The sequence below is a fragment of the Astyanax mexicanus genome, chromosome 22, assembly GCF_023375975.1.
Source record: "Astyanax mexicanus isolate ESR-SI-001 chromosome 22, AstMex3_surface, whole genome shotgun sequence".
Classification (NCBI taxonomy): Eukaryota; Metazoa; Chordata; class Actinopteri; order Characiformes; family Acestrorhamphidae; genus Astyanax; species Astyanax mexicanus.
Genome location: NC_064429.1, coordinates 31,590,679 through 31,616,363, shown reverse-complemented (window position 1 = coordinate 31,616,363; position 25,685 = coordinate 31,590,679). Strand labels below are relative to the sequence as shown.

The window sequence follows — 25,685 nt, the reverse complement described above, 5'->3', positions numbered from 1 at the left end:
GGAAAGGGGATGGATGTTCTTCACCCTGCCGCACGGTCATTAGGACTCGGCTCGGAGCTCGAGATGACTCACGTCTTGTTTTTGCGACGCTTGATGTTTGGTTTGAATGGAGCAGCGGCCTGTGGAGAGCAGGGCTGGTCATTAACCCAAAGCCCTGCACTCTGAGGGCCCGGGGACCGAGGAGACCGAGGAGACCTCACCAGCGACTGCAGTCAAGAGAGGAAGATTTAGCTGCTAATTAAATCAAAAGCAGAGCGTGAGCATGTTGTGTCTGTCCAGCTCATCCCAAACCACGGACACTCTACTGTCATCCAGAAATAGAGAGATGCTGCTCTAGTCAAGCATGGCTTCTCTCTTTTTTTTTTTTTTAGTTTCTGTCCTGTTTATATACAGCTCTGGAAAAAAAATAAAGAGACACTTCAGTTTCTGAATCAGTTTCTCTGATTTTGCTATTTATAGCTTTATGTTTGAGTAAAATGAACGTTGTTGTTTTATTCTATAAACTACAGACAACATTTCTCCCAAATACCAAATAAAAATATTGTAATTTAGAGCATTTATTTGCAGAAAATGAGAAACGGCTGAAATAACAGAAAAAAATTATGCAAAGAAAACAAGTTCATATTTATATTCATAAAGTTTTAAGAGTCCAGAAATTAATATTTGGTGGAATAACCCTGATGTTAATCACAGTTTTTTTCATGCATCTTGGCATCATGTTCTCCTCCACCAGTCTTACACACTGCTTTTGGATAACTTTATGCCTGCACTCCTGGTGCAAAAACGCATCTTCCTCTTAATTATATTCCAGAGTTTTTTAATTTGGTAAAATCAAAGATACTCATCATTTTTAAGTGGTCTCATTTTTTTTTCAGAGCTGTATATATATATATTTTTTTTTCATCTTGGCATCATTTTCTCCTCCACCAGTCTTACACACTGCTTTTGGATAACTTTATGCCTTTAAAATTCACTTAACTTAAAGTCGGTAATGACTGTATATAAGGATGTATAATGTTACACACTTACATAAAACATTCATTTGAGAAATCATAGCTGCATATTATAATGCATTATACCACTGTGCAATATTCTTATGAACAGATATTATAAGGCATTATAAGCCCTTTCTTTATAAACCCTTATACTTGTAGTTCAGAATGTGTCATGAATGTCGCTTTAAGTATGAGTTATTATACAGACTTATTACAGTCATTATAAGGTATTATGCATGTCATATAATGCACTATACATGCATTTATAATACATTATGTATACAGGGTTCATAGGAAGGAAAGGAATAACTTCCTTTTTACTGTGTTTACCTACATCTGTTATACTGTAAAATCAATTCTACTTTATTACAGAAACAATATATGAATATATATATATATATATATATATATATATATATATGTATATATACATATATATATATATATATATATATATATATACATATATATATATATATATATATATATATATATATATATACATATATATATATATATATTGTTATATATATCCTAAATCCTCTGCATGCTGTACTGTACAGTATATAATGACTGTATATAAGGCTTTATAATGTGTTACGCACTTATATAAAAGCTTTTTTTTTATTTGAGAAATCATAGCTGCACATTATAATGCGTTATACCACTGTGCAATGTTCTTATGAACAGATATTATAAGGCATTACAAGACCTTTCTTTATAAACCCTTATATTTGTAGTTTATAATGTGTTATGAATGTTGCTTTAAGAAGCACTTACAAGTTATTATACAGACTTATTACAGTCATTATAAGGTATTATGCATGCCAGATAATGCATTATAAATGCATATAATACATTATGAATACAGCGTTCATAGGAAGTGTAGGAAGTACTTCCTTTTTACTGTATTTACTTACATCTGCTATACCGTAAAATCAATTTTACTTTATTACAGAAACAAAATAATATATATATATATATATATATATATATATACAAGTATAAGGGTTTATAAAGAAAGGGCTTGTAATGCCTTATAATATCTGTTCATAAGAACATGGCACATTGGTATAATGCATTATAATATGCAGCTATGATTTCTCAAATGAAGCTTTTATGTAAGTGCGTTATAAACATTATAAAGCCTTATATACAGTCATTAAATACTGTACAGTACAGCATGCATATATATATATATATATATATATATATATATATATATATATATATATATATATATATATATTCTCAATCCTCTGCATGCTGTACTGTACAGTATATATATAAATACAGAGGTGGACTCAGGGATGTAACATTTTCATCTGGATTCTGTTAATGCGAGGAGATGTTGACTTTTATGGGCTCTTGACTTCACTCTGACACTGGCAGATCCGGCTGGCATCCTCACTGTAGCGTGAAGTGAAGGGCATCTCCTCGCTCGCCCAAAGTTACGCGCCTAGCCTCGTCTTTAGCGTCCCTGTTTTAGCGCCGGAAATATGTTTGCTCCAATAATTCGGTTATTTTAAAACGCCAGTTCTCTCCACAAATAGACACAAGCTGTGATGTAAGTGTCTGTCATGTGGGCATGTGCACTGACCCCGGCTCTACTACTGCAGACGAGGCTTTCTGGAGCTTATTTACTTTAATACATTTCATATAATATACAACAATATTTAAATTGTTGTATATTTAAATATATATACAGGTATATAGTAGTAGCAGTAAATGAATACTGAAGTCATCCAGACTATGAAGGAACACATAAGGTCGGTAACTTTGATGAACGTATCCTGTGCTGATGAGTGCCAGTTCTATCATAACGTTTTTGATGGATACTTTCAAAGTTCTTGAAATTAAGTTTCTTAAAGTATTTTTTTCTTTACTTAGTTGATTAGTTCTTGCTTTTCATACACTGAAAAAAACGATGCGTAAAATTTACTTAAAAAAATGTTCGCAACTTTCTGCATTTGCTTTTTTTAAGTAAATTTAATTTCATGTAAATTTAAGTAACTTCAACTTGGTTTCTAGACTTAAATGCTACATAGAGTAAATAAGTGAACTGAACTTCAGTCAATCCTTTCTTTTAGTAAACTTTACTTAATTTCTGCAAACAATATTACCTAATTACAATTACTTCATTTATACAATATTACCTAATTACAATTACTTCATTTATACAATATTACCTAATTACAATTACTTCATTTATGCAATATTACTGAAATAATTTATGATACCTAATATATTATAATTCCTGAAATGTAAATATTTTTAGTTAAAACACACATATTACACTCAACACATGGATGGCATGTAATACCAAATTAATTAATTGTAATTAGGTAATATTGTATGAACTTAGGCAGTGTGTATATATTTACATGTCTGAAATGTTATGTAAATATAAAGGGGTTGGACAATGAAACTGAAACACCTGGTTTTAGAGCACAATAATTTATTGTGGTGACGGACAGTTCTGGTGGAAACAGGAGAGTTGAGGTGAACATTGAATTCTGCGTGATTTGATCAGCCGTGGTTTTATGTTTTTTGGATACAATCCGGGTTAGCACCCGAACATCCCTTTCAGACAGCTTCCTCTTACAGCGTCCACAGTTAATCCTGTTGGATGTGGTTGGTCCTTCTTGGTGGTATGCTGACATTACCCTGGATACCGTGGCTCTTGATGCATCACAAAGACTTGCTGTCTTGGTCACAGATGCGCCAGCAAGACGTGCACCAACAATTTGTCCTCTTTTGAACTCTGGTATGTCACCCATAATGTTGTGTGCATTGCAATATTTAGAGCAGAACTGTGCTCTTACCCTGCTAATTGAACCTTCACACTCTGCTCTTACTGATGCAGTAATGTGCAATTAATGAAGATTGAACACCAGGCTGCTCCAATTTAGCCATGAAACCTCCCACACTAAAATGGTGACAGGTGTTTCAGTTTCATTGTCAAGTTTCAAGTCAAGCTCTTGAGATGGCAGCAGTGTGTGGATGAGCATTGTCTTGTTGAAATAATGCACAGGAGTGTTTGTTTAGAAAAGGAAGGGACACATGAATAGCGCTCCTCTACAATATCCTGTTTTATGCTTTTAAATTACTTAATGGCTTTTAAATGGGACGCCAAAAAACTAGATAAGTTTTGGAGAGAAAAATCACTATAAATTTAATACTGGCCACAAGTCGTCGCTTGTGTTTCCTGCTTTGTGGTCGATTTTGAGGTAAAGTGTGTTTTATTTTTTCTTATTCCTCATTATGAGCTTTGCTTTTGTTATGTTTAATAATAAAAAAGTGGATTATGTATGACTACTCTCCTCTATGTTGAGAGGTAGTAGTATAGGTACTTACCCAGGCTCTGACAGCACAGGATGTAGGATAACCTGAGGAGCTCGACTGGGGACTTCTGGGGTAACATCTACTCACACACACACACACACACACACACACACACACACACAGATATAGAAAGATAAACAGAATAAAGCCAATTATGATTTATCCACTGTTTCAGTACACTCCCCTGCAAAAGTACTGGAACAGTGAAGCCAATCCCTTTATTTCCACTGTAGACCAAAATCATTTGGGTTTAATATTAAAAGACAAATGCGAAACAATTTCTCATATCTTTGTTAGAGGAGACTGAAGGGAGTAAACCCCCCACAACAATCAAAAACCTTGATGGGCCACATGCTTTAATGTGGACTGGTATAATATGTATACAGTATTCATACTGGCTTTGATCAAACCAGGACTTTTTCATATATATATAAAGCATAATAAGCAAAGTCTGTTTAATACTAGATTTGGTAAAAGTGCCATAAGTAGTATTTAAAGTAGTCTTATAATATTTTAAGACTTTGTAACACGTTGTTAAACTTTTTAACCCTTGTGTGGTGTTCATATTTTTGTTACTCGTTTACTTTGTTACTTGTATTTAATTCAGCAAAATTACGCAATTCTACATTAAAATGCTTTACACATGCTCGCTTCACCTAAATTGCAAGCAATATAAACAGCTTACATGGTTAATATTTGCCCTTTACCTTTCTTATGTTACATTTCTTTTAAAAAGCGCTACTCTTTTTTTATTAGTTTTTTATTAAAATGTAAAAGAAAATGAATTTAACTCAAGATATGAGTAGAAAAGTTTAGTTTCAAATTTACAAATGAAGCAATGTTTATTAGCCCTTGGCCAAACATACTGTATGTCATATAAATGTGTGTGTGTGTGTGGGGGGGGGGGTGTACAGTGTTTGTTTATCGAAAATGTGTTTTGATATAGATTTTTCACAAAAAATGAGCCAATGCCAATGAGTTTGAGTTAGAAAAAATATATTTTTTAGTATCATTTGATGAAAAATGAAAACGGGTCCCACAGACCCGAACACCACACAAGGGTTAAGGAATTCCTCACATTCTTGTTAGAGGAGACTGAAGGGAGTAAACCCCCCAAAACAAACGGAAACAGAAAACGAAAGAGGCTGTGGAGAAGACCTGGAAAAGCATCACAAAGAAAGAATGCAAATGTTTAGTTATGTTGATGCATCACAAGCTTGATGCAGTAATGAATCAAGCCAAATGAATCATTAAATAAAAAAAGCAGAAAACTAAACATCAACTCTTATGTAATTGTATATATATTTTAAAGTTTATCTATTTTAAGCTCATTTTGTCACAAGAAACATGCTTAAATGTTGAAAGAAAGAATAAAAGCTGAAATGTTGGTCTTTTCTCTTGATGTTGATATTTATTTCTTATTGACAAAGGTTTTCACTCTACACGAATATTATAGGCATATAATATAATACATAGAAATAAAGGGATTGGTCTCACTATTATTCCACTGTTCTACTTTTCTATATAAAAAAAAAAAAATATATATATATATATATATATAAATATAAAAATAAGAGATCACTTCAGTTTCTGAATTAGTTTCTCTGATTTTGCTATTTATAGGTTTATGTTTGAGTAAAATGAACATTTTTATTCTATAAACTACAAACAACATTTCTCCCAAATTCCAAATAAAAATATAAAGATTTTGTCATTTAGAGCATTTATTTGTAGAAAATCAGAAATGGCTGAAATAACAAAACAGATGCAGAGCTTTCAGACCTTAAAACAAGTTCATATTCATAAAGTTTTAAGATTTCAGAAATCAATATTTGGTGGAATAAACCTGGTTTTTAATCACAGTTTTTGTCATGCATCTTGGCATCATGTTCTCCTCCACCAGTCTTACACACTGCTTTTGGATAACGTTATGCTGCTTTACTCCTGGTGCAAAAATTAAAGCAGTTCAGTTTGGTGGTTTGATGGCTTGTGATCATCCATCTTCCTCTTGATTATATTCCAGAGGCTTTCAATTTGGTAAAATCAAAGACTTTATTCATTTTAAAGTGGTCTCTCTTTTTTTTTTCCAGAGCTGTATATACTGTTTCTCTTACTACGCATTATATGTGGGAAAATATATATTTTTAAAGAGTAACTTACCATTTGTTTTATTTTATCATATTCATGGCAATTTGCATAATTGTACATTGCCATCTAATGTATCACAAAATATAAACTTTAGCAGGATTCTATGTGTGTCTCCCTGGTTACCTAGGAAATGTTTATTCACAATAAAACATTATTTTTGTTGTATTGGAGAAATATAATGCCACACACTAGTATTATTACACTCACAGTATATATTAGTATATATTATATTATATTTGTGTGCTCCTACAAGTGCAGGTACATTCTAACTCAATTATTACTATATAAAAACACTCAAAGCTCAGAGGAATTCTCATTTAAACAACCCCAGGCTGCTCCTCTGCCGCCGGTACGTCTTCCTCTTCCATCATGTCCTTTCTGTGCTCTCACAGGCCCACTCACAGGCCTTTGTTTGTTTAGGAGGACCCGAGGACCAGCCTTTACACGCCCCATCATTAGAGAGCGCAGCTACTGCGCTTTACAGAGAAGCTGCAGAAAAATGACATCAAAAGCCTCGTCCCTGGCCTGTCACACTGCATTATGGGTAGGGGTAACGTCCAATTATTATGACACACTTACCAGGGAAGATGAACTGCTGCTTGTATTTGTAGTAATGAGATGCTGAGAGAGAAAAAAGACAGAAAAAGAAAGAGGGGGTAAGGTAAGATTTCTGTTTTATAAAAAAAAAGGCTAATCAGTTCTTTACTACATGTCACATGTCTTAGATCTTAGTACCAGGATGAAGCTGCATGCTTTAATGTGGCCTGTTTTAATATTTATACAGTATTCACGCTGGCTTTGATCAATCCAGGACTTTTTCATATCCATAAAGCATAATAAATAAAGCCTGTTTCACACCAGATGTGGTAAAAGTGCCATAAGCAGTTTTTGAAGTAGTCTTATAGAATCAATGGCCTTTTTTTTTTATCTAGAATCGATTTCTGGCTCAACGGTTGCTGAGTATAATATACTGTATGAATTGGTCCGTGCTGCATGTGCCAACACCCCGGTTGATGAGTATGCTTTGGTTACAGGCTATTTTTAGCTCTAATCTCACATTTATATGTAGTATTTGTAAACAATTAATATCTTCAAGTAAATATACAGTAAAAGTAAAACTTGCACTATGGAAAGAGCAGATACTGTATACTGTCTATAATACTACATTCATTAGAAATTGCATGACCTCTAATGACCTCTTTGTAAGGCTTTTAAAGGCTTTTTAAAACTAGGTAACACTTTTGTAACACTTTTTAACACGTTTTAAGACTTTTTAAGACTTTGTAAGACTTTGTAAGACTTTTTTAGTTTTTTTAAGACTAGGTAACACTTTTTTAACACTTTTGTAACTTGTTTTAGGACTTTATGAGACTGTAAGACTTTGTAAGGCTTTTTAAGGCTTTTTAAGGCTAGGTAACACTTTTTTAACACTTTTGTAACATTTTTGTTACATTTTTTTAATACTTTTTAAGACTTTGTTAGGCATTCTAACACTTTGTAACACTTTGTAACACGTTTTAAGATTTATAAGACTTTGTAAGGTTTTTTAAGGCATTTTAAGACTAGGAAACACTTTTGTAACACTTTTGTAACACGTTTTAAGACTATAAGACTTTATAAGACTTTGTAAGGCTTTTTAAGACTTTGTAACACATTTTAACAAGTTTTAACATTTTGGTATACTTTGTAACACTTCTTAAGACTTTGCAAGACATTCTAACACTTTGTAACACTTTATAACAGATTTTAAGACTTTGTAACACTTTTTTAAGACTGTAACATCTTCACTTTGTAAGCTAGATATTTTAAGGATCACAGGAGCCTTAAAACAGTTATAAAAGTGGCTCAATGTTCACATTATGAAAAAGAAACTGGATTTGGAACTAGATTTCTTTTTTTAACCCTATGATGTGAACACAACCTCCTGGTATGAAGTCTACTTACATATTCATTAAGTGAGGGCTGGTTTGTGGACGTACCTGTTAGGTTGGGCTGTTTGGGTTGCCGGATGCTCTGAGGCGACGGGTGGAGCGGTGATGGAGGAGTCGCGCTGGGGGGGAGGGGAGGAGCAGGGGATGACGGGGTGGAGGAGGTGGTGGAGGAGGGGTTACTGCTGGAGTCAGGCTGATACGGCACAGGGATGTGGTCCTGAGAGAGAGAGAGAGAGAGAGAGAGAGGGAGAGAGAGAGAGGGAGAGAATTAGAAAATAGGAGAAATACAGCACATAGAAATTACACTTATCAACAAAACAGTTGCACCTAGAATTTTAGAAGGACAAGGAATAATAAATGACAAAAAATGTGGACTTTTAGATATTTATTGAGCTACACATACAGAAGTAGTAGTGTGTAATGCACGTGTAACCCATTATGCAACACGCCAGATGTCTTAGCATCATGGTAGAGGTTGTAGAGGTTCCTAATGAAGTCCTGCGATAATCCATCAATTCCATAAAGCTTCAATATCAATATTCTCACACAGTTCCTGCAGATTTTACAGTAGGAGCTGAATAGAGTGTTGATAGAGCGTCCAATAGCAGCATCCTACACATTTTCTATAATCAGGAATAGATCTTAAAGGCAAGCTTTAGAGACAGCAGCAAACTGGATTACCGCATCAGAGTAGGGACACTTGTTTCAGGACTTCAGGAAAGGAAAACTCCGGTGTAAAATGGACTTTTGTTGTAGTAAAACATGATAAAAGTTCTTACCTTTGATGAATAGCACACCTCCGTTCTCCCACAGCGTTCAGAGATCCAGAAAATTGGTTGATACAGCGCATAATTTACCCTGATAAATCACTTTTTCCACCGTTATCCAGCTCAAAGTAGCTCTACACCTCCTTGATAGAATCCGGAGAGCCCTGACATTTAAAACGAGGCATTAATAGCTTAATAAAAAGTGCACAAGAAGCTTATTAAAAACCACTGTTTACATCCTATAACGCGAGCTTCAGCTCCGAGCGTCGCCATTACTGTACTGATAATGTCATAGACATATATTCCACATAGCCTGCCCGATAATAACATATGTCTGTCATTATCAGTACAGTGATGGCGGCGCTCGGAGCTGAAGCTTGTGTTATAGGATGTAAACAGTTTTTTTGATAAGCTTCTTGTGCACTTTTTATGAAGTTATTAATGCCTCGTTTTAAATGTTAGAGCTCTCCAGATTCAAGTAAGGAGGTGTGGAGCTACTTTGAGCTGGATAACGGTGGAAAACCAGATTTATCAGGGTAAATTATGCCCCTGTCACCCAGTCTAAAGGGTGTTTGGAGAAACTGTTAAAATTTCTGGATCTCCGAACGCTGTGGGAGAACGGAGGTGTGCTATTCATTAAAGATAAGAACTTTTTATCATGTTTTACTAAAACAAAAGTTGATTTTACACCAGAGTTCTTCTTTAACATTAGCATAACTTTGGGCTATCAAGTGCCTGTAATAAACACCAATGGTTATCTAGCATTGTCCAAATTGAACCGTTAAACTTGCCATTGACCATGTTTCCTCCACATTTCTTATCGACGAGTTCATTATTGTTTGAATTATAGTTTTTGGTAATTTTCTATGGTACTGATGCGACACATAGAGATTAGTTTGGCACCACGCTGAGGTTTTCGTTTAAGTGTCAGATACTCAGCTTCCAAAAAACTGGGATGAACATCTCTGTCCGTTGCTGTTCTGGCTCCCACACACCCTTATTATTCTCCCCTCAGGATACAGTGATCATCCAGAAAACAGGAGGACTGTATTACTGCTGCAGCCAGAACCACAGGCCCAAAGGCATGAAGCCCGGCCAAGCCAGCTACCCAACACACACCAACACACACACACACACACACACACACACACACACACATGCACATACAGAGCTACTGTTATTATATCTTCATAAAAATTTAATAAAAAAATCTCTATGGAAATTGAGTGATTTTCATATTCAGCACATATGCACCGACACCATGTTAAATATTTAAAAAAAATAATGTTGATTTACTAAAAACATTGTAATTGTTTTACATTTAATACAATAAAAATGTATTAGCCCTCTCATTCTCCCACTCATTCAGCTGCTAAATTCTAAAATAGAAAATTGTGTATAAAACTCTATTCAGTAGAGTGAAAAAGAAATGGGGTTTTATCCAATTTTTCAATTATATCGTTTTTTATTTCAGCCTTTGGCAAACAGAATTTCAAGAAAAATGAATAGGTGAATCTTCTCTCGATTTTCAGATTTGTCCATCTTGTAACTCAAAACTGATGGTATAATCTTCGGAAAATGCAAAAATGGAAAAATCAGAAAATAAAGAAAAGATCTTTTTTTTTGTTATTTTTCCTGAAAATCCAATTGTGAGGTGCAGAGATTACCGAGTATCATCACAGCGCTAATGCTCGGAGGAAAGCGCAGCGACTCTGTTCTGATACATCAGCTCACAGACGCAGCCTTGTGCTGATCTACATCACCCTAGGAGTGATGAGGGGAAAGAGCGCCATCTACTCATCCAGAGAGAGCAAGGTCAATTGTGCTCTCTCAGGGCTCCGGCAGCTAAAGGCAAGCTGCATGACCGGGATTCGAACCAGTGATTTCCTGATCATGGTGGCATCTCAGACATGTCCTTTTGGGTGCAACTTTTTTTTTTGGTTCATTAGGCTTTTATTTTGGATCATGCAATATTGCTTCCATGCACCTTTCTAAGTTTGAACATGAGCAAATATGTATCATATCTGAAACAAAATAAAAGTCATGCGTTACGTGTTATTTAATTTCTTTTTAGACAGAAATAACTGTGCAAAAGAATCAATAAACACTACAGTGTATTGTTTTGTTATTATTATACAGTAATTGTTAATATTTAATATACATTTAATATACCTTTTTACGGTAATTAATTATTTTTATATACCGTTGTTGTAGAGATTTTAAAAACTCAAACACATATACGTATAGTATGATGCACTATGAAGCAGCATTTTGCATTATTTTGTATGTATTCACTGAACCGTAGGAGAGGGTGCTTTTCATGGCAGGGGTGCAGATTTTGGCACTACTGTGTTGCCGAATTCAGAGTGTAATAAAAGCATAGAAGTTTAAAGGGAAATTACATAAAAAACAGGATTTTTAGGATTAAACATGCACAAATGAACAAATGCAATTAACCTTGATGATGCACAATAAAGTAATTAATATTAATTTATCATTTTTAACCATTTAATTACATCATTTTGTAATACCTAGTCTTTCAGAGAGCTACTGATAAAACACTGCCACTCTCACTATTATTAGAAAATCTGCATCTCTAAACCAGAAACAAGAGTTATAAGAAAATAACTCGTTAAACTTTAATGGAAGTACACAGGCTTTTATTTTATTCTGAGTCAGTGTGCAGCGTTTTTATTGGTGGGTTCTGTAGGAAACGTTCGCAGTGTGTAAAGGGCGGCTGGCATTTTGAAATGGTGTGAAAATATAACTATGTTATGAGGTTTTCATCCAGCAGCGCTGAGATGTGTGTTGGCATTATGAAATGCCGCTTCGTCATTAGAGACTAGATTATAGAGCTTCAGTGGGTCAGTGATGAGCTGCATGCCCAAGGGGTCCTCACAAATACACACAAACGCACACACACACACACACAAAAACACACTCACACAAAACACACACACACACACTTGTCTTAAGTGTGAATCTCTCCCAACTATAAACCCATAGTACGAAACTCACAAACACGTCTTTCCAGTCTTATGCAGCCAAACGGAAATGCCAAAAGTCATGGAACAGGAACTAGTATTGTGTACCATGACTTTTGCCATGTGTCACAGTAGCCAGAGTCGCTTATATCTGCACGCACGGACAATTCTAGCCAGAAGTCGCCGCTCACGATCATTACCACCCACCACAATCCCTACATATACATATAATAAGTCACCTTGGTATTCAGAATGTCAGCTAATTACCTATTGTCCAACCTCACTCACAAGATAACACCTCATAACGTATACATGTGTGCGGGGTGTTCCCAAACCAAGTCATCTCCTGAGGTAATACTATACAATCAATTTACAATTTTAGTTTCTGAGGCTGGTAACTCTGATGAGCTCATCCTGTGCAACAGAGAAAACTCTTGCTCTTCCTTTCTTGAGGCAGTCCTGATAAGTGCCAGTTCCATCATAAATTAATTGTTTTTGATGGTCTTTCACTTAGTTGAGTAGTTGTTGCTTCTTATAATCTGGATTAGAACATTACTCAAATAGAGCTATAATTCACTGTATACCTGTAACTCTACCTCTTCACTACTTTACTTTAACTGATGCTCTCAAACACTTTATTAACAGACAAGAAATTCAAGTAATTAACTCTTGACGAGTTCAGCAGCACAGCTGTTAACTGAAAGCTTGAATTCCAGGTGACTCTAGCTCATAAAGCTGACTGAGAAAATCCAGCCAAGATGTGTAAAGCTCTTATCCACTTAAAAAATCGAAAAAATTTAACATATTCTGGTTTGTTTAGCAATTTTTTGGTACTAAATGATATATATATATATATATATATATATAAAATATATATATTTCATAGTTTGGATGACTTTAGTATTAATCTATAATGCAGAACAAAAAAAAAAATAATTCAGCAACATAGTAGTGCCAAAATCTGCATCCCCGCCATGAAAAGCACCCCCTCTCGGCAGCATAGTAGTGTCGAAATCTGCATCCCCGCCATGTAAAGCACCCCCTCTCGGCAGAGCGTATGCACCTTGTCTTCTTGATAAAAGCCTTTTAACTTTACTTAGAAATACGCTCAGAGATGGGGTGCTTTTTCTGGCGGGGGTGCTGAATTTGGCAACACAGCACTGAAATGTGTGTTGGCATCCTTACAAATACACACACACACGCACACACACACTTGACTTAAGTGTGAATCTCTCCCAACTATAAACCCATAGTACGAAACTTATAGTCACGTCTTTCCAGTCTTGTGCAGCAGGAACTAGTATCGTGTCCCATGACTTTTGGGGTCTCCTGCATTAAGTATGGATATAATACCCTTTCTACCAGAGTCACTTATATCTGTACGCACTGACAATTCTAGCCAGAAGTCGCCGGTCACGATCATTACCACCCACCACAATCCCTATATATCCACTGTGGGTGATAATTACACCTTCTGTGACGTTACCTTCACTCTACCTACATTCTAATCCAACCTTACTCACAAGATAACACCTCATAACAGGTGCGTAAAAACGATCAATTTACAATTCTTACATTGTAAATGAATAGCGAAGTGATCCAGACTGGGGAGCTGTTAACCTGTGGTTTCTGGTGCTGGAACTTATCCTGTGCAACAGAGGAAACTCTTGCTCTTCCTTTTCTGAAGTGGTCCTGATGAGTGCCAGTTTCATCATAATTTCATTGTTTTTGGTGATATTTGCGGTGACTGGACTTGAATATACTTTCAAAGATTCAAAGTCATTTTATCCCTTACTTAAGTAGTTAAGTAGTTCTGTTTTTTTATTGTTTGGATGACTTTAGTATTAATCTACAATTCAGACTGCATTTAAAGTGCATCAAAATTTTTAAATCACTTATTTCACTTACTTGTATTCTTTTATATGCCTGTATGGACAAAAGTATTGGGATACATGTTTTTTCAGCACTTCCTGTAAGTTGAAAAGGATTTTAAAAAGAGTTTTTTGCTGCTTTTGTTAGAGTATCTGTCTCTACTGGCTCTTCTTCTACATTTTAGACAATTGCTGTGAGGATTTGATTGCATCCAGCCGCAATAATGCTATCAGGTCTCAGCTCCTTGTAAAGATCTATTGTTATTGTTATTGTTGATCATTATCTTTTAACTGGCAGTTTGCTTCATTTAATTAGTTAATTAACTAATTCTTATGCTAATTAGCTTAGCGATCTGTCCTGTACATCCCCGTGGTCCAGCAGTTCTGTTCCTGTAATTCTGATTAACACATGCTTTGATGGTTTGATTAGACAGACTCTCCACTCCCCGATGGGTGTATTCTTCAGCGCCGGAGTCGGAGCGGCGGTGCTGTAAGTGGCGTCTCGGCCTGGTGCACGCTGGGATCGATAGAGCAGCGGATTAAAAATCAGCCCGAATCCTCAGGCAACTAATAAGCACAGCAAACACCACTCATTTAGGCCCCGCGCCTCAAACGAACCAAGCAATTATTTTCCATAAAGCATAACTGCAAATAACTAGGCTGTCTGATGAGTGAGGGAGGATGAATACGGCTGAAAAAACACTCTATATATATACAAATCAAAAGTATTGACAAATATAATGTGCTTAAGATAATAACATCTTAACATAATAACAATAATCTTCCATAGGGCCCAATTTTAGCTATCTAAAATTGTAGCGCACCGGTCAATTGCGTATGGTGCAGCTAACTCAAAATAGTTGAGTATTGTTTAGAAATATCAAAATTTTATATAAAACGGACTTAATTCATTTGAAGAGTTTCAAATGAACTATTTACGGTTTTACAGTGTGAGAATGTTACTGTGTGGCTCTGAGCTGCAGTGTGTGTCTGGATCTGATCTGATGTGCTGTAGACCGTACAGTCGAGGCGAGGGGGGGAGGAGAAGAAGAAGAGGAAGAGCCCACCTTGTTGATTTTGTTGGTCTTGGGCAGAGTCTGGCTGATGTGCAGGTCCGTGTACCTGAGCGGGTTGTTTATGTCACACGGTACCGACTCGGTCCTGACAAGCTGACGAGCTGAGAACGGGAGAGAGGGGGAGAAAAATAATAGTATCCACGGTAACCGCAGCCCGTCGTCCATGGTAACAGAAAAACAGTGGTCATGGTAACAACGGAAAAAGCAAACATAACTTGACACGTCCTAATTGAAGGGTTCTACACCGAGACATTAGAATGTGTGTGCATCGGCCCTGCGAACTGATGAAAAAAATGTCATAACTGATTATGAAGATGCGCTGAGTCAATTTTCAGAGTACGATACGAAATTTCGGCCGTGAATAAGTTCTGGAACTGGTGTGAGGAAATTATAAGCAGGTCTGACTGGTGATAGACGGCTTTACACTCTAGAAGATAAAGGTGCTACAAAGGGTTTTTTTGGGAATACTATAGAAAAAAACACCAAATCGGAAAAAGTTGGCACTGTATAAAAAAAAATGCAAAAACAAAACAAAAAAAAGAACTGCAGACAGTCGAGTCCATGAAACATTCAGGAAACCTCCTTTAAACACTTGTTAAAAATAAAAAAAAAGCCAGAAAAAAGAACAGCAAGCATAAAAAGAAGAAGACCCTTATCCACCCTCCAACCAAACACCAACAGGGGGAATATAACATAAACATAAACAAAAAAAAAACCCTACAAACAAAATAAAATTTACACAATAACATTAAACAAAGGGAGAAGGGCATCTGTAGTTCAAAAAAAAAAAATCAACACACCTCGTGCAGAAAGCAAAGTAAATACAGTACTTTTAGCATCACTAACCGGTTACCCCTTCAAGAGTGCTTCTTTCAGCTCATACAGTGAGTAGCCATTAGCACAGCAACACATGTGTAGAGCATTTGGTTCAGCACTGTTTTGCAGCCTGGACATCCCTAAAAAGATGTTGTCTTGAGGGCAGCGTATTTTCTATATGCTCTAGGGTCTTAATATACTTTTCTGGCACACCATGACAGATCCCGGCTTTAGGAGCCCTTGCTGATGGTCCATTTCTATCAAAATCACTTACTGTGTGAAGGTCCATCCCGGATGCTCCAAGACTTATAGCCCATATCGATTTACATATTAAAAAGAAAGAAAAGAGAGAGAAAGCCCGAGTGGTCCAGCGGGCTAAGCGCTGCCACTATGATCAGGAGATCGCCGGTTCGAATCCGGTTTATGCAGCTTGCTACCATCGGCTATCAGAGCCCTGAGAGAGCACAATTGGTCTTGCTCTCTCTCTGGGTGGGTACAGTAGAGTAGGTGGTGCTCTTTCCCTTCATCACTGCTAGGGTGATGTGGATCAGCACGAGGCTGCGTCTGTGAGCTGATGTATCAGAACCGAGTCGCTGCGCTTTCCTCCACCCTTCTGGTGTTGGGGCATTACTAGTAATATGGGGAGTCCTAATAAGTGGGTTGGGTAATTGGCCGTGTAAATTGTGGAAAAAATAGGAAAAAATTAAAAATAAAATTAGGTAAAAAAAACATGATCAATTCCATGAAGATTTACAAATTCTGAAAGCATTTACATCTCAATTGATTATATTTTTGAGCAGCTCTATGTCTTCTGGTATAAAGACAAATAATAGCATGTGGCTACAGCATGTCTCCTAATATAACTGTGTTATAACAGTTATAATAACAGTTATAACACTCTTCAGTGACTTCCCCAGTCTTAAATAATCATAATTACAGACACTTGTTGAGAGCGCATTGTCACATATCATATCATATTTCATCGTTTCATTATTATCTGTAGTGATTATAATGATATTATAAAATATACTGGGTTCAAACTTGTTCCATACAAAAATGGGTCTTCATAGAACCAAAAGTGGTTCTTTAATGGAATCTCCTAAAGAACCTTTTGTAGCACCTTTATTCTGAAGAGTTCAGGCTTTTGCAGGCAGAGATTATTTCTAGAGCAGAGTAAATCCAGTGCGGTGTCTGTTTTTTAAAATCTCATTTGCTCACCCACATACATTAATCAATGAATCGATTGCATTACCTTGAGTCGTTACTTGTTCTTCAGGAGGGTGAAGGAGGGAAAGAAATGGGAAGGGAGGAACAAAAGAAAGCAAGATAAAGAAGGATTAGAAAAAATGTAAGCAGAGAGATTTTAAAGCACCCAACCAGTTGGCCACCAACCTAGATACAGTTTATACAGTAGCTCTGGAAAAAAATATAAGACCACTTAAAAACGATGGGTTTCTTTCAATTTTACCAAATTGAAAACCTCTGGAATATAATCAAGAGGAAGATGGATGACCACGAAGCTAAACTGCTTGAAATTGTGCACCAGGAGTAAAGGCATAAAGTTATCCAAAAGCAGTGTGTAAGACTGGTGGAGGAGAACATGAAAAGATGCATAAAAACTGACATAACTCTTAAAAATTTATGAATATGAACTTGTTTTCTTTACGTTATTCGAGGTCTGAAAGCTCTGCATCTTTTCTGTTATTTAAGCCATTTCTTATTTTCTGCAAATAAATGCTCTAAATAACAATATTTTAATTTGGAATTTGGGAGAAATGTTGTTTGTAGTTTATAGAATAAAACAACAATGTTCATTTTACTCAAACATAAACCTATAAATAGCAAAATCAGAGAAACTGATTCAGAAACTGAATTTTTTCCAGAGCTGTATATGTTGATATCTGGTTGAATGTAGGTTCTGTTGTTGCGTGAGCAAATTTCAACGTAATGACAATATCTAATGCTAAAGTCAATTTGACACAGAACAGCGATAAAAGCTGATGTTGGCATTTTGTTGGATTTTGTTGGTTTTATGATGTGTTATATAATAAAAATCCAAGTAATACTGACATAAAATATGATGACCAAATATAAATACCACACCACATGCTGATTTTAGTCCCAGTAATGGTTCTGTATCATTCAGCTTGTCCAGAAATGCATGTGAGCATTGTCCTATACTGATGGTTCAAAGCATGACAAACTCTAGGGGAGTCCAAGAGCAAGAATTACAGATTAATTCAATATAAAACGACAAAAAACAAGATCCAGGAAATGTGTTAAATGATAAAATAAATGGTTCCTACCTTTAAATGATGTTTCTCTACCTCCTCGATGGTAGATCAGCAAATGGCAAGGAGGTGCTTCTTTGGTACATTTATTGTGGCACTTCAACCTAGCAGACACAACCAAAACGCATTTTTAATCAACAACAAAAAAGAGGGCAAGAGAATGCCTAAAGCAAGATAATTGCCTTGATTCCAATATTCATATTCAAGAGGTACGAAATTATTAAACATTCAATTTATTCCAATAATTTGATTTTAATGGTAATTATGATCATTTGGAACTGCAGGCGCAATTATGAAGACAAAGAGGGAATTCAAAGAGTGCGATAATTGCAGGCAGTCTCTTAATGCGCTTAAAAGCAAACAAATCCATTGGATATATTCAGATCTGCGTTATGGGGACTTTAATATCAAAAACTTACAAATACAGTTACTGTCAAAAAAGTGAAATATTACTTTAGAGAAGAGTTTGCAAGATATATACAGTAAGCTGTTTTAAATGAGTTTAAGAGGGGTTGCATCATGAGACTCCAGATGATAGTTTGGTCTTATTGATGTATTTTTGCACTTTGTCATTCAGTCACACCACCTGAGGACAAGATAAAACTGAGGAGACCTATATAAAAACCATGGAGAGAAAGAACTGTGGAGAGAGAGAACCAATCAAACAGTTGTGATTTAGCGAAAAAATTCAGTGAGCAGTGATGATGAGTTAATCTGTTAGTGCCAGCACCATTGGCAGACGGCTGCATGACGAAGGACAACATGCATACGGAACCTTTACAATGAATCCCTCACTTCCTTCTTTTGGCAATGAATGTTCATTTGGAGGTACTTTTTCCTCTGCAGCCCACCAGCATTAAATTTGGCAAGCTGATGTCCAAATTAGCACAAGAGGCTTAACTAGTTCTTTAAGAGAACACAGGTATGACACTAATTAGCACACATTAGCTTGTCCAGTCCTTGTAGAGAGGTACTGCCAATAAAATAGGACTCTCTGAAGGAGCTCTACTGCTTATTGGACCTTTTGCCATCATGCCTAATGCCAGTTCTGGTGGGCTAGAGTGAACAGTGTAGAATTGAGCCAACATACAGTGTTTGCAGCTCAAAAAAAAAATGATGCTTGCTCTTATAGCCTACAACATAGATCAATATATGATCTACAAATTTACCTAAGGTAGACTGTGAGGAATCATTACACACTGATTGTGTTGAGCGTCAGAGCCTAGGGGACACACCCAGTATGCAAATAGATATCAAAAGTCAATAGAAAAGAAAAGAAGCGGTCAATGGCGATAAAGTAAACTCAGTTATTATACGTTTATACAACACAAAGATCAACGTATCTGAAAAAAATATCCGAGACTCATTTATAATAAAAATGATGAGTTTCTTTGATTTTACCAAATTAAAAAGCCTCTGGAATATAATCAAGAGGAAGATGGATGATCACAAACCATCAAACCAAACTGAACTGCTTGAATTTTTGCACCAGGAGTAAAACAGCATAAAGTTATCCAAAAGCAGTGTGTAAGACTGGTGGAGGAGAAATATGCCACCAAATATTGATTTCTGAACTCTTTAACTCTTTTCTGAAAACTCTGAAAACTTTATGAATATGAACTTGCTTTCTTTTCATTATTTGAGGTTTTGTTATTTCTGCCATTTCTCATTCTCTGCAAATGAATGCTCTAAATTACAATATTTTTATATTTTTCGGAATTTGGGAGAAACGTTGTCCGCATGTTTATAGAATAAAACAACAATGTTCATTTTTCCTCAATATAAAACTATAAATAGTAAAATCAGAGAAACTGATTCAGAAACTGAAGTACTCTCCTAATTTTTTCCAGAGCTGTATATGTGGCCATAACTCAAAATATTCCGATTGTATGTTGAACAGGCTTAATTTATGTGTGTATTTACAGCGGAAAAAAGATATTAAACTTCAATAAAAGTTCTGATCTTCTCCAAAATTCTACTCATACTGAATTTGAACCTGTTTTGTGTGAATGTTTCAAACTACGACCCAAAGTAGAAGGAGAAGTCATGGACAGACATCATGTAGTCAGACTGGAAACTGCTAGAGCTAGCAGCCTTAATGGTAGCCTAACTTAAGAGATTTGAGGGGCTTCTGGACACGTGGATGCAGTGAAGCAGGTCCCTGAGAAAAGCCGAAGACGTGGCAGTGATAAAAGCATCTGCACCAATAAGATGTCAGAAACCATAAGAGCAATAAGAGCAACTCTGGAGGAAAAGACATAGTGACATCCTGTTAAAACTAAGGGTCTGAAAAAGGACTCTTTCCAGAACAGTATACAGCTATAACACAGTTCCAATGTTCTATAGCTCAATGCTGAAAGGTTTCCCTGGTGAAAAAAATAAATATATACTTAATTATACTTAAAACATTTTGAGAACGTATCACCACAACGTATTTTAAACACTGCTTAAAATGCATTTTATGGAAATACAGAGAAATTACAGGGGTTGGACAATGAAACTGAAACACCTGTCATTTTAGTGTGGGAGACATACCAGAGTTCAAAAGAGGACAAATTGTTGGTGCACGTCTTGCTGGAGCATCTGTGACCAAGACAGCAAGTCTTTGTGATGCATCAAGAGCCACGGTATCCAGGGTAACGTCAGCATACCACCAAGAAGAACCAACCACATCCAACAGGATTAACTGTGGATGCTGTAAGAGGAAGCTGTCTGAAAGGGATGTTCGGGTGCTAACCCGGATTGTATCCAAAAAACATAAAACCACGGCTGATCAAATCACGGCAGAATTCAATGTGCACCTCAACTCTCCTGTTTCCACCAGAACTGTCCGTCACCACAATAAATTATTGTGCTCTAACACCAGGTGTTTCAGTTTCATTGTCCAACCCCTGTATATATATTGTGTATTTTTGTAAAGTGTATTAAATTAAAAGTGTACTTTTCACAAGGGGGATCCAAATAAAGTAAACTAAAGTATCCTGTTTTGATGTTACTCTGTTGGTGTAAGTTTGTATTTTAGAGCTTGATAAAGCTTCTATCAGCTCTTTATCAGCTCGATGCAGTGCCGTCTGAGGGATCAGAGATCACAGCTTAGGTTTAAGCTCTTTTTTTGAATTGGAAAATGAAAGAACAAAAAAAAAAACTAGAAGCTCACAGGTCCTTCAGGTAGTAGGTCATTGTATGAGCCTTTCAGAAAAAGGATAAGTGAAGAATTTAAATCTGAAAGGAGCCCAAGAAAGTTTTTCCAATGGTCCAAGATGATAACCATCACAGAAATCACAGAATTCAAAATAAGAGCCCTCTGTGAATCACTGGAAGTACTCTGAGTACTCTGAGTCAATGGAAAGGAATATTATATTATTTAGTTTGAAACATCATATAAATATGTTTGAAGCATTAAAGGTAAATAATATTGGTTGGGGAAGGAGAAATCACAGAATTCGAAATAAGAGCCCTCTGTGAATCACTGGAAAAGCTTGAGTTCTCTGAGTTAATGGAAAGGAAGCAGGTCACGAGGATGCAAGACCTAAATAGTTCAATTAGCGAACTAGCCTAGCCTCCGGGCACGCTAAAATCAACCCTCCCGTACGTCATTAACGGCAGGAAGCGCTGACACACTCCGCATTAGGAAATTACCTGATGATAAGGCACAACAAGTGGACGCTGAGGTAATCAAAGGCCAAATAAGGCAAATGCAGGGTGCTGCCGGGCCATTTTACTCTCCAGTAGGTTTATTTACTACGCTCACGGCTGTAAAGTGCTGTTATTACGCTAAACGTTGGCCAGGAAATGGCATGAGCACATGATGACAATATATGACATATTTACTTCCATTCTTTATGTTTTTTTCTCCATAAAAGCACAATTACATAAAACAGAACAGAATTTTACAACAGAAAAGATCCAGTGTGGGGGTCTTCTACCTAATGTTAGAAGTCTAGTAGACCCCCTCTCTCGTAAGTGATGCTAGGAATACAATAAGTGTGTTAAAGGGGGTTAAAGTGGGGTGGCAGTGGTTTGTGAAAGCTTAGGCATGAACATGCCATCAAGCTGCCGTCGCTCAGAGGGAGTAAAATTAGCCCTGCTCCCTCCGGGTGGGTAGATGGCGCTCTCTCACCACGTCACTCCTAGGGTGATGTCTGAAGCACAGGGCATCTGTGAGCTGATGTATCAGAACCGAGTCACTGAACTTTCCTCCAAGTGTGCTGTGATTCTGCTCAGCAATGCCGCATCAGCAGCAGCTCGAAAAGAAGCGTTGTCTGACTTCACATGTATCGGAGGAGGCATGTGTTGGTCTTCACGCTCCTGGTGTGTTGGGGTATTACTAGTGATAGGGGGAGTCCTAGTGAGTGGGTTGGGTATTTGGCTGTGTAAATTGGGGAGAAAATGGGAAAAAATTTAAATAAAATTATATAAAAAAAAAAAAAGTGAAAACCAGGGTTTATGTATGTGTTGGTTACATTGTATACTAGGGCTGCACTATATGAAAAAAGAATGTACATTTCAAATGTTCTTTTTTCGGTGATATATATATATATATATATATATATCGTGATATTAAACAATGCAGGACCCATGACGTCCACAGCCCCGCCCCCCCGCCCCCCCCACCCGTCTCGCATCCGAACCAATCAAGCGTCAGCACACTCAACACTCAAAACACGAGGAAAACAGTAAAACAACAGTAATCGGCCCTTTGAATTACGCATTAAAATGGCTTTTTTTAAAAATCAATAAGAGTGTTTTTTGGGGGATTAAAAGCTTGAATTCAGCTGTAACTGGAAATATCAGTTTAGCAAAACTGCTAAACTGTGCTCCCCCTCCCACTCGTGCTTCTCAGGCAGCAGCAGCCTGTAACTCACACAGACACAGAGACAGCGCTGTGTATCTACTTCTTGTGTCAAGAATCAAAACATTGCAACATGACGTGTTTGATTTAATTGCCTTACAAGTGATTTAAAGGGGCACTAAAAGCAGTAGTAAGGGAGGAGCACTGGGTGATGTATGGGTTTAGAGGAGGGGCAGGAGAGAAAGTGGGGGGGAGGTGGTATTATTGATAATTGACTGATTATTATTGACTGATCTGCATATTGTGATGTGTCTGTGTACTAAATAACACGGACATATAATCCTCTAGCACAGTTAAACCTGTCAGGGCTCTTCAGTGGCTGAAATTACCACAATAAAAGCGTTTTTAAAGGTTATGAAATATTTCATAATTTCAGTTCTTAATGGAAAAAATATGGTTTAGGGCTTAGTACTTCTTTAAATAACTTTCTATGTCATACGCTATGTCCTGTCATAATCACCTTCATGGCCAGAGTTTCCAAATACTCAATACTGATTGGGTAATAAGGGATCATCTACAGTTACAGAAGATACAGGAATCACCAGCTTGATCTGCTGAAGCATCTTAAATCATGAGTCCTGCTTTTGTCTTGGTGGAAACGACAAACAAGTCCATGGTCATGGTGTTTGGTGCAATTTGGTACAATGCCAGATTACTTAAGGTCTTTATTACAGGCAGTTTGTCAGCCCAACGTTATACGTTCATGAGGTCCTGCAACCAGTGCCCCCCCACCCACTGATGTCCAACCATTATCAGCTAGGCCAATCAGCTCTCCCTTTTGCCCCACCCCTAAACCCATACATCACCCAATGCCCCATCACCCAGTGCCCCAAACTACCCCTCTCATTTTTTTGCCTTTTTCAAATTTGAGCTAAGGGTGTCAGCTTAAAACAGAGGGTTTAGTTCCCCTTTAAAAAAGGAGAAGAATCCAAGAGAACTTTAGGTTGGAGTTGGGTGGCTGAACTTACTTGAACTTACTTGTCAATTGAATACATACAAAATATATGACACTGTGTTTGTGGTTATTTTAAAGCAGGTGAGAATATGCCTAAATTCAGGTTGACATTCAACACGTTTTACAGCGAACATCTATATATAAGACATGACAGGGTTTCTGGAGGTTATGAAACAGGTGAAAATATCTTTAAATCCAGGTTGACAGATAACACTTTAAATACTTTATTTACTGTAGAGTCAAAAAACTACTCAGATTGTCCTTAAAAATTGTCGTTATGGAGATGGACAAGTTTTTTTTTATAATATTGAGTATTTGCTACATCTACAATGATGTCTAAACATGAATCCAAATTCCATCAATGAACATGTCTAACTGTACACAGCTCACATTATTTGAACAGCCTCCATTACAAAAAATAAAAGACCACTTAAAAACGATGAGTTTCTTTGATTGTACCAAATTGAAAACAAAATTGAAATTGAATATAATCAAGAGGAAGATGGATGATCACAAGCCATCAATTTTTGCACCAGGATTATTTATCCAAAAGCAGTGTGTAAGACTGGTGGAGAGAGGAGAACATACCATGATGCATGGAAACTGTGATTAAAAAACAGGGTTATTCCAGCAAATATTGATGATTTCTGAACTCTTAAAACTTTATGAATATGAACTTATTTGCTTCTTTGCATTATTTGAGGTCTGAAAGCTCTGCATCTTTTTTGTTATTTCAGCCATTTCTCATTTTCTGCAAATAAATGCTCTAAATGACTATAATATTTTTATTTGGAATTTGGGAGAAATGTTGTCTGTAGTTTATAGAATGAAACAACAATGTCCATTTTACTCGAACATAAACCCATAAATAACAAAATCAGAGAAACTAAAGTGGTCTCTTACTTTTTTTAAAGTTGTATCTCTGTATGTATGATGAATGTGTAATTAACTCTAACTGTATCAATCTGTATTCCAACAAATCCAGTTTGTTTGCAGTGTGAACACAGCCATCATCTATCTTTCAGTCCAAATTGATAGTCAACACTTTTTTCCCCCAAAATATCCAGACTTCTGGAAATCAAAATGACTTATTTATGACCAACAATAGGATTCATACAACAATCCTAAAGCATTTAGAATACTTACTTGCAGGTTTTGCACTTCAGGCCGAATAACATTCCTTTCCCACAGACTATACAGGTCTGCGACATCCAGTACTTGGTGGAAAATCTGCAACAAAAATTACAGTGAATTCAGGGGTGCGTTAGATCTTCATAACCTCATACTTAAGAACATTCTTACAAATATTAATGCTTCCCAAAAAATTGTGTAAGTAATTTAGTACTTAAACTTGTTCATAACCTAATCAGAGTAATCAGATGCATCCTCTCGTAACTCGTTAAGAACTAGATTTGCGCACAGTTCCACCCAAAAACGACAATAGATACCAAAGTTTCTTAAAAAAAATGTGCTGATTCTGTGCACATACTGTATAAAAAGCAGCTATTGCATGAGGTACACTACATCCAACTCCAGCAAAAATAAAATCTACAGTTTGAGTTATGTGTGTGTTTATGTGACACTTTGAGCTTCCTTATTTCTGGAAAACAAAATAAGAGACCACTTAAAAATGATGAGTTTCTTTGATTTGACC

General features: G+C 36.4%; 1 protein-coding gene across 3 annotated transcripts in view; it reads right to left on the bottom strand.

Moving 5' to 3' along the window:
- Positions 1-25,685, bottom strand: part of ksr2 (kinase suppressor of ras 2) — a 183,530-nt gene that overhangs the window by 61,289 nt on the left and 96,556 nt on the right. For all 3 annotated transcript variants that reach the window (XM_049470691.1, XM_022667280.2, XM_049470692.1), the window contains 7 exons: positions 25,178-25,261; positions 18,240-18,328; positions 17,186-17,203; positions 15,109-15,218; positions 8,468-8,636; positions 7,068-7,109; positions 4,353-4,419 (listed from right to left, as the gene is read on the bottom strand). In XM_049470691.1, coding sequence (XP_049326648.1) covers positions 4,353-4,419; positions 7,068-7,109; positions 8,468-8,636; positions 15,109-15,218; positions 17,186-17,203; positions 18,240-18,328; positions 25,178-25,261 — 579 coding nt within the window. The remainder of the gene's footprint in view (positions 1-4,352; positions 4,420-7,067; positions 7,110-8,467; positions 8,637-15,108; positions 15,219-17,185; positions 17,204-18,239; positions 18,329-25,177; positions 25,262-25,685) is intronic.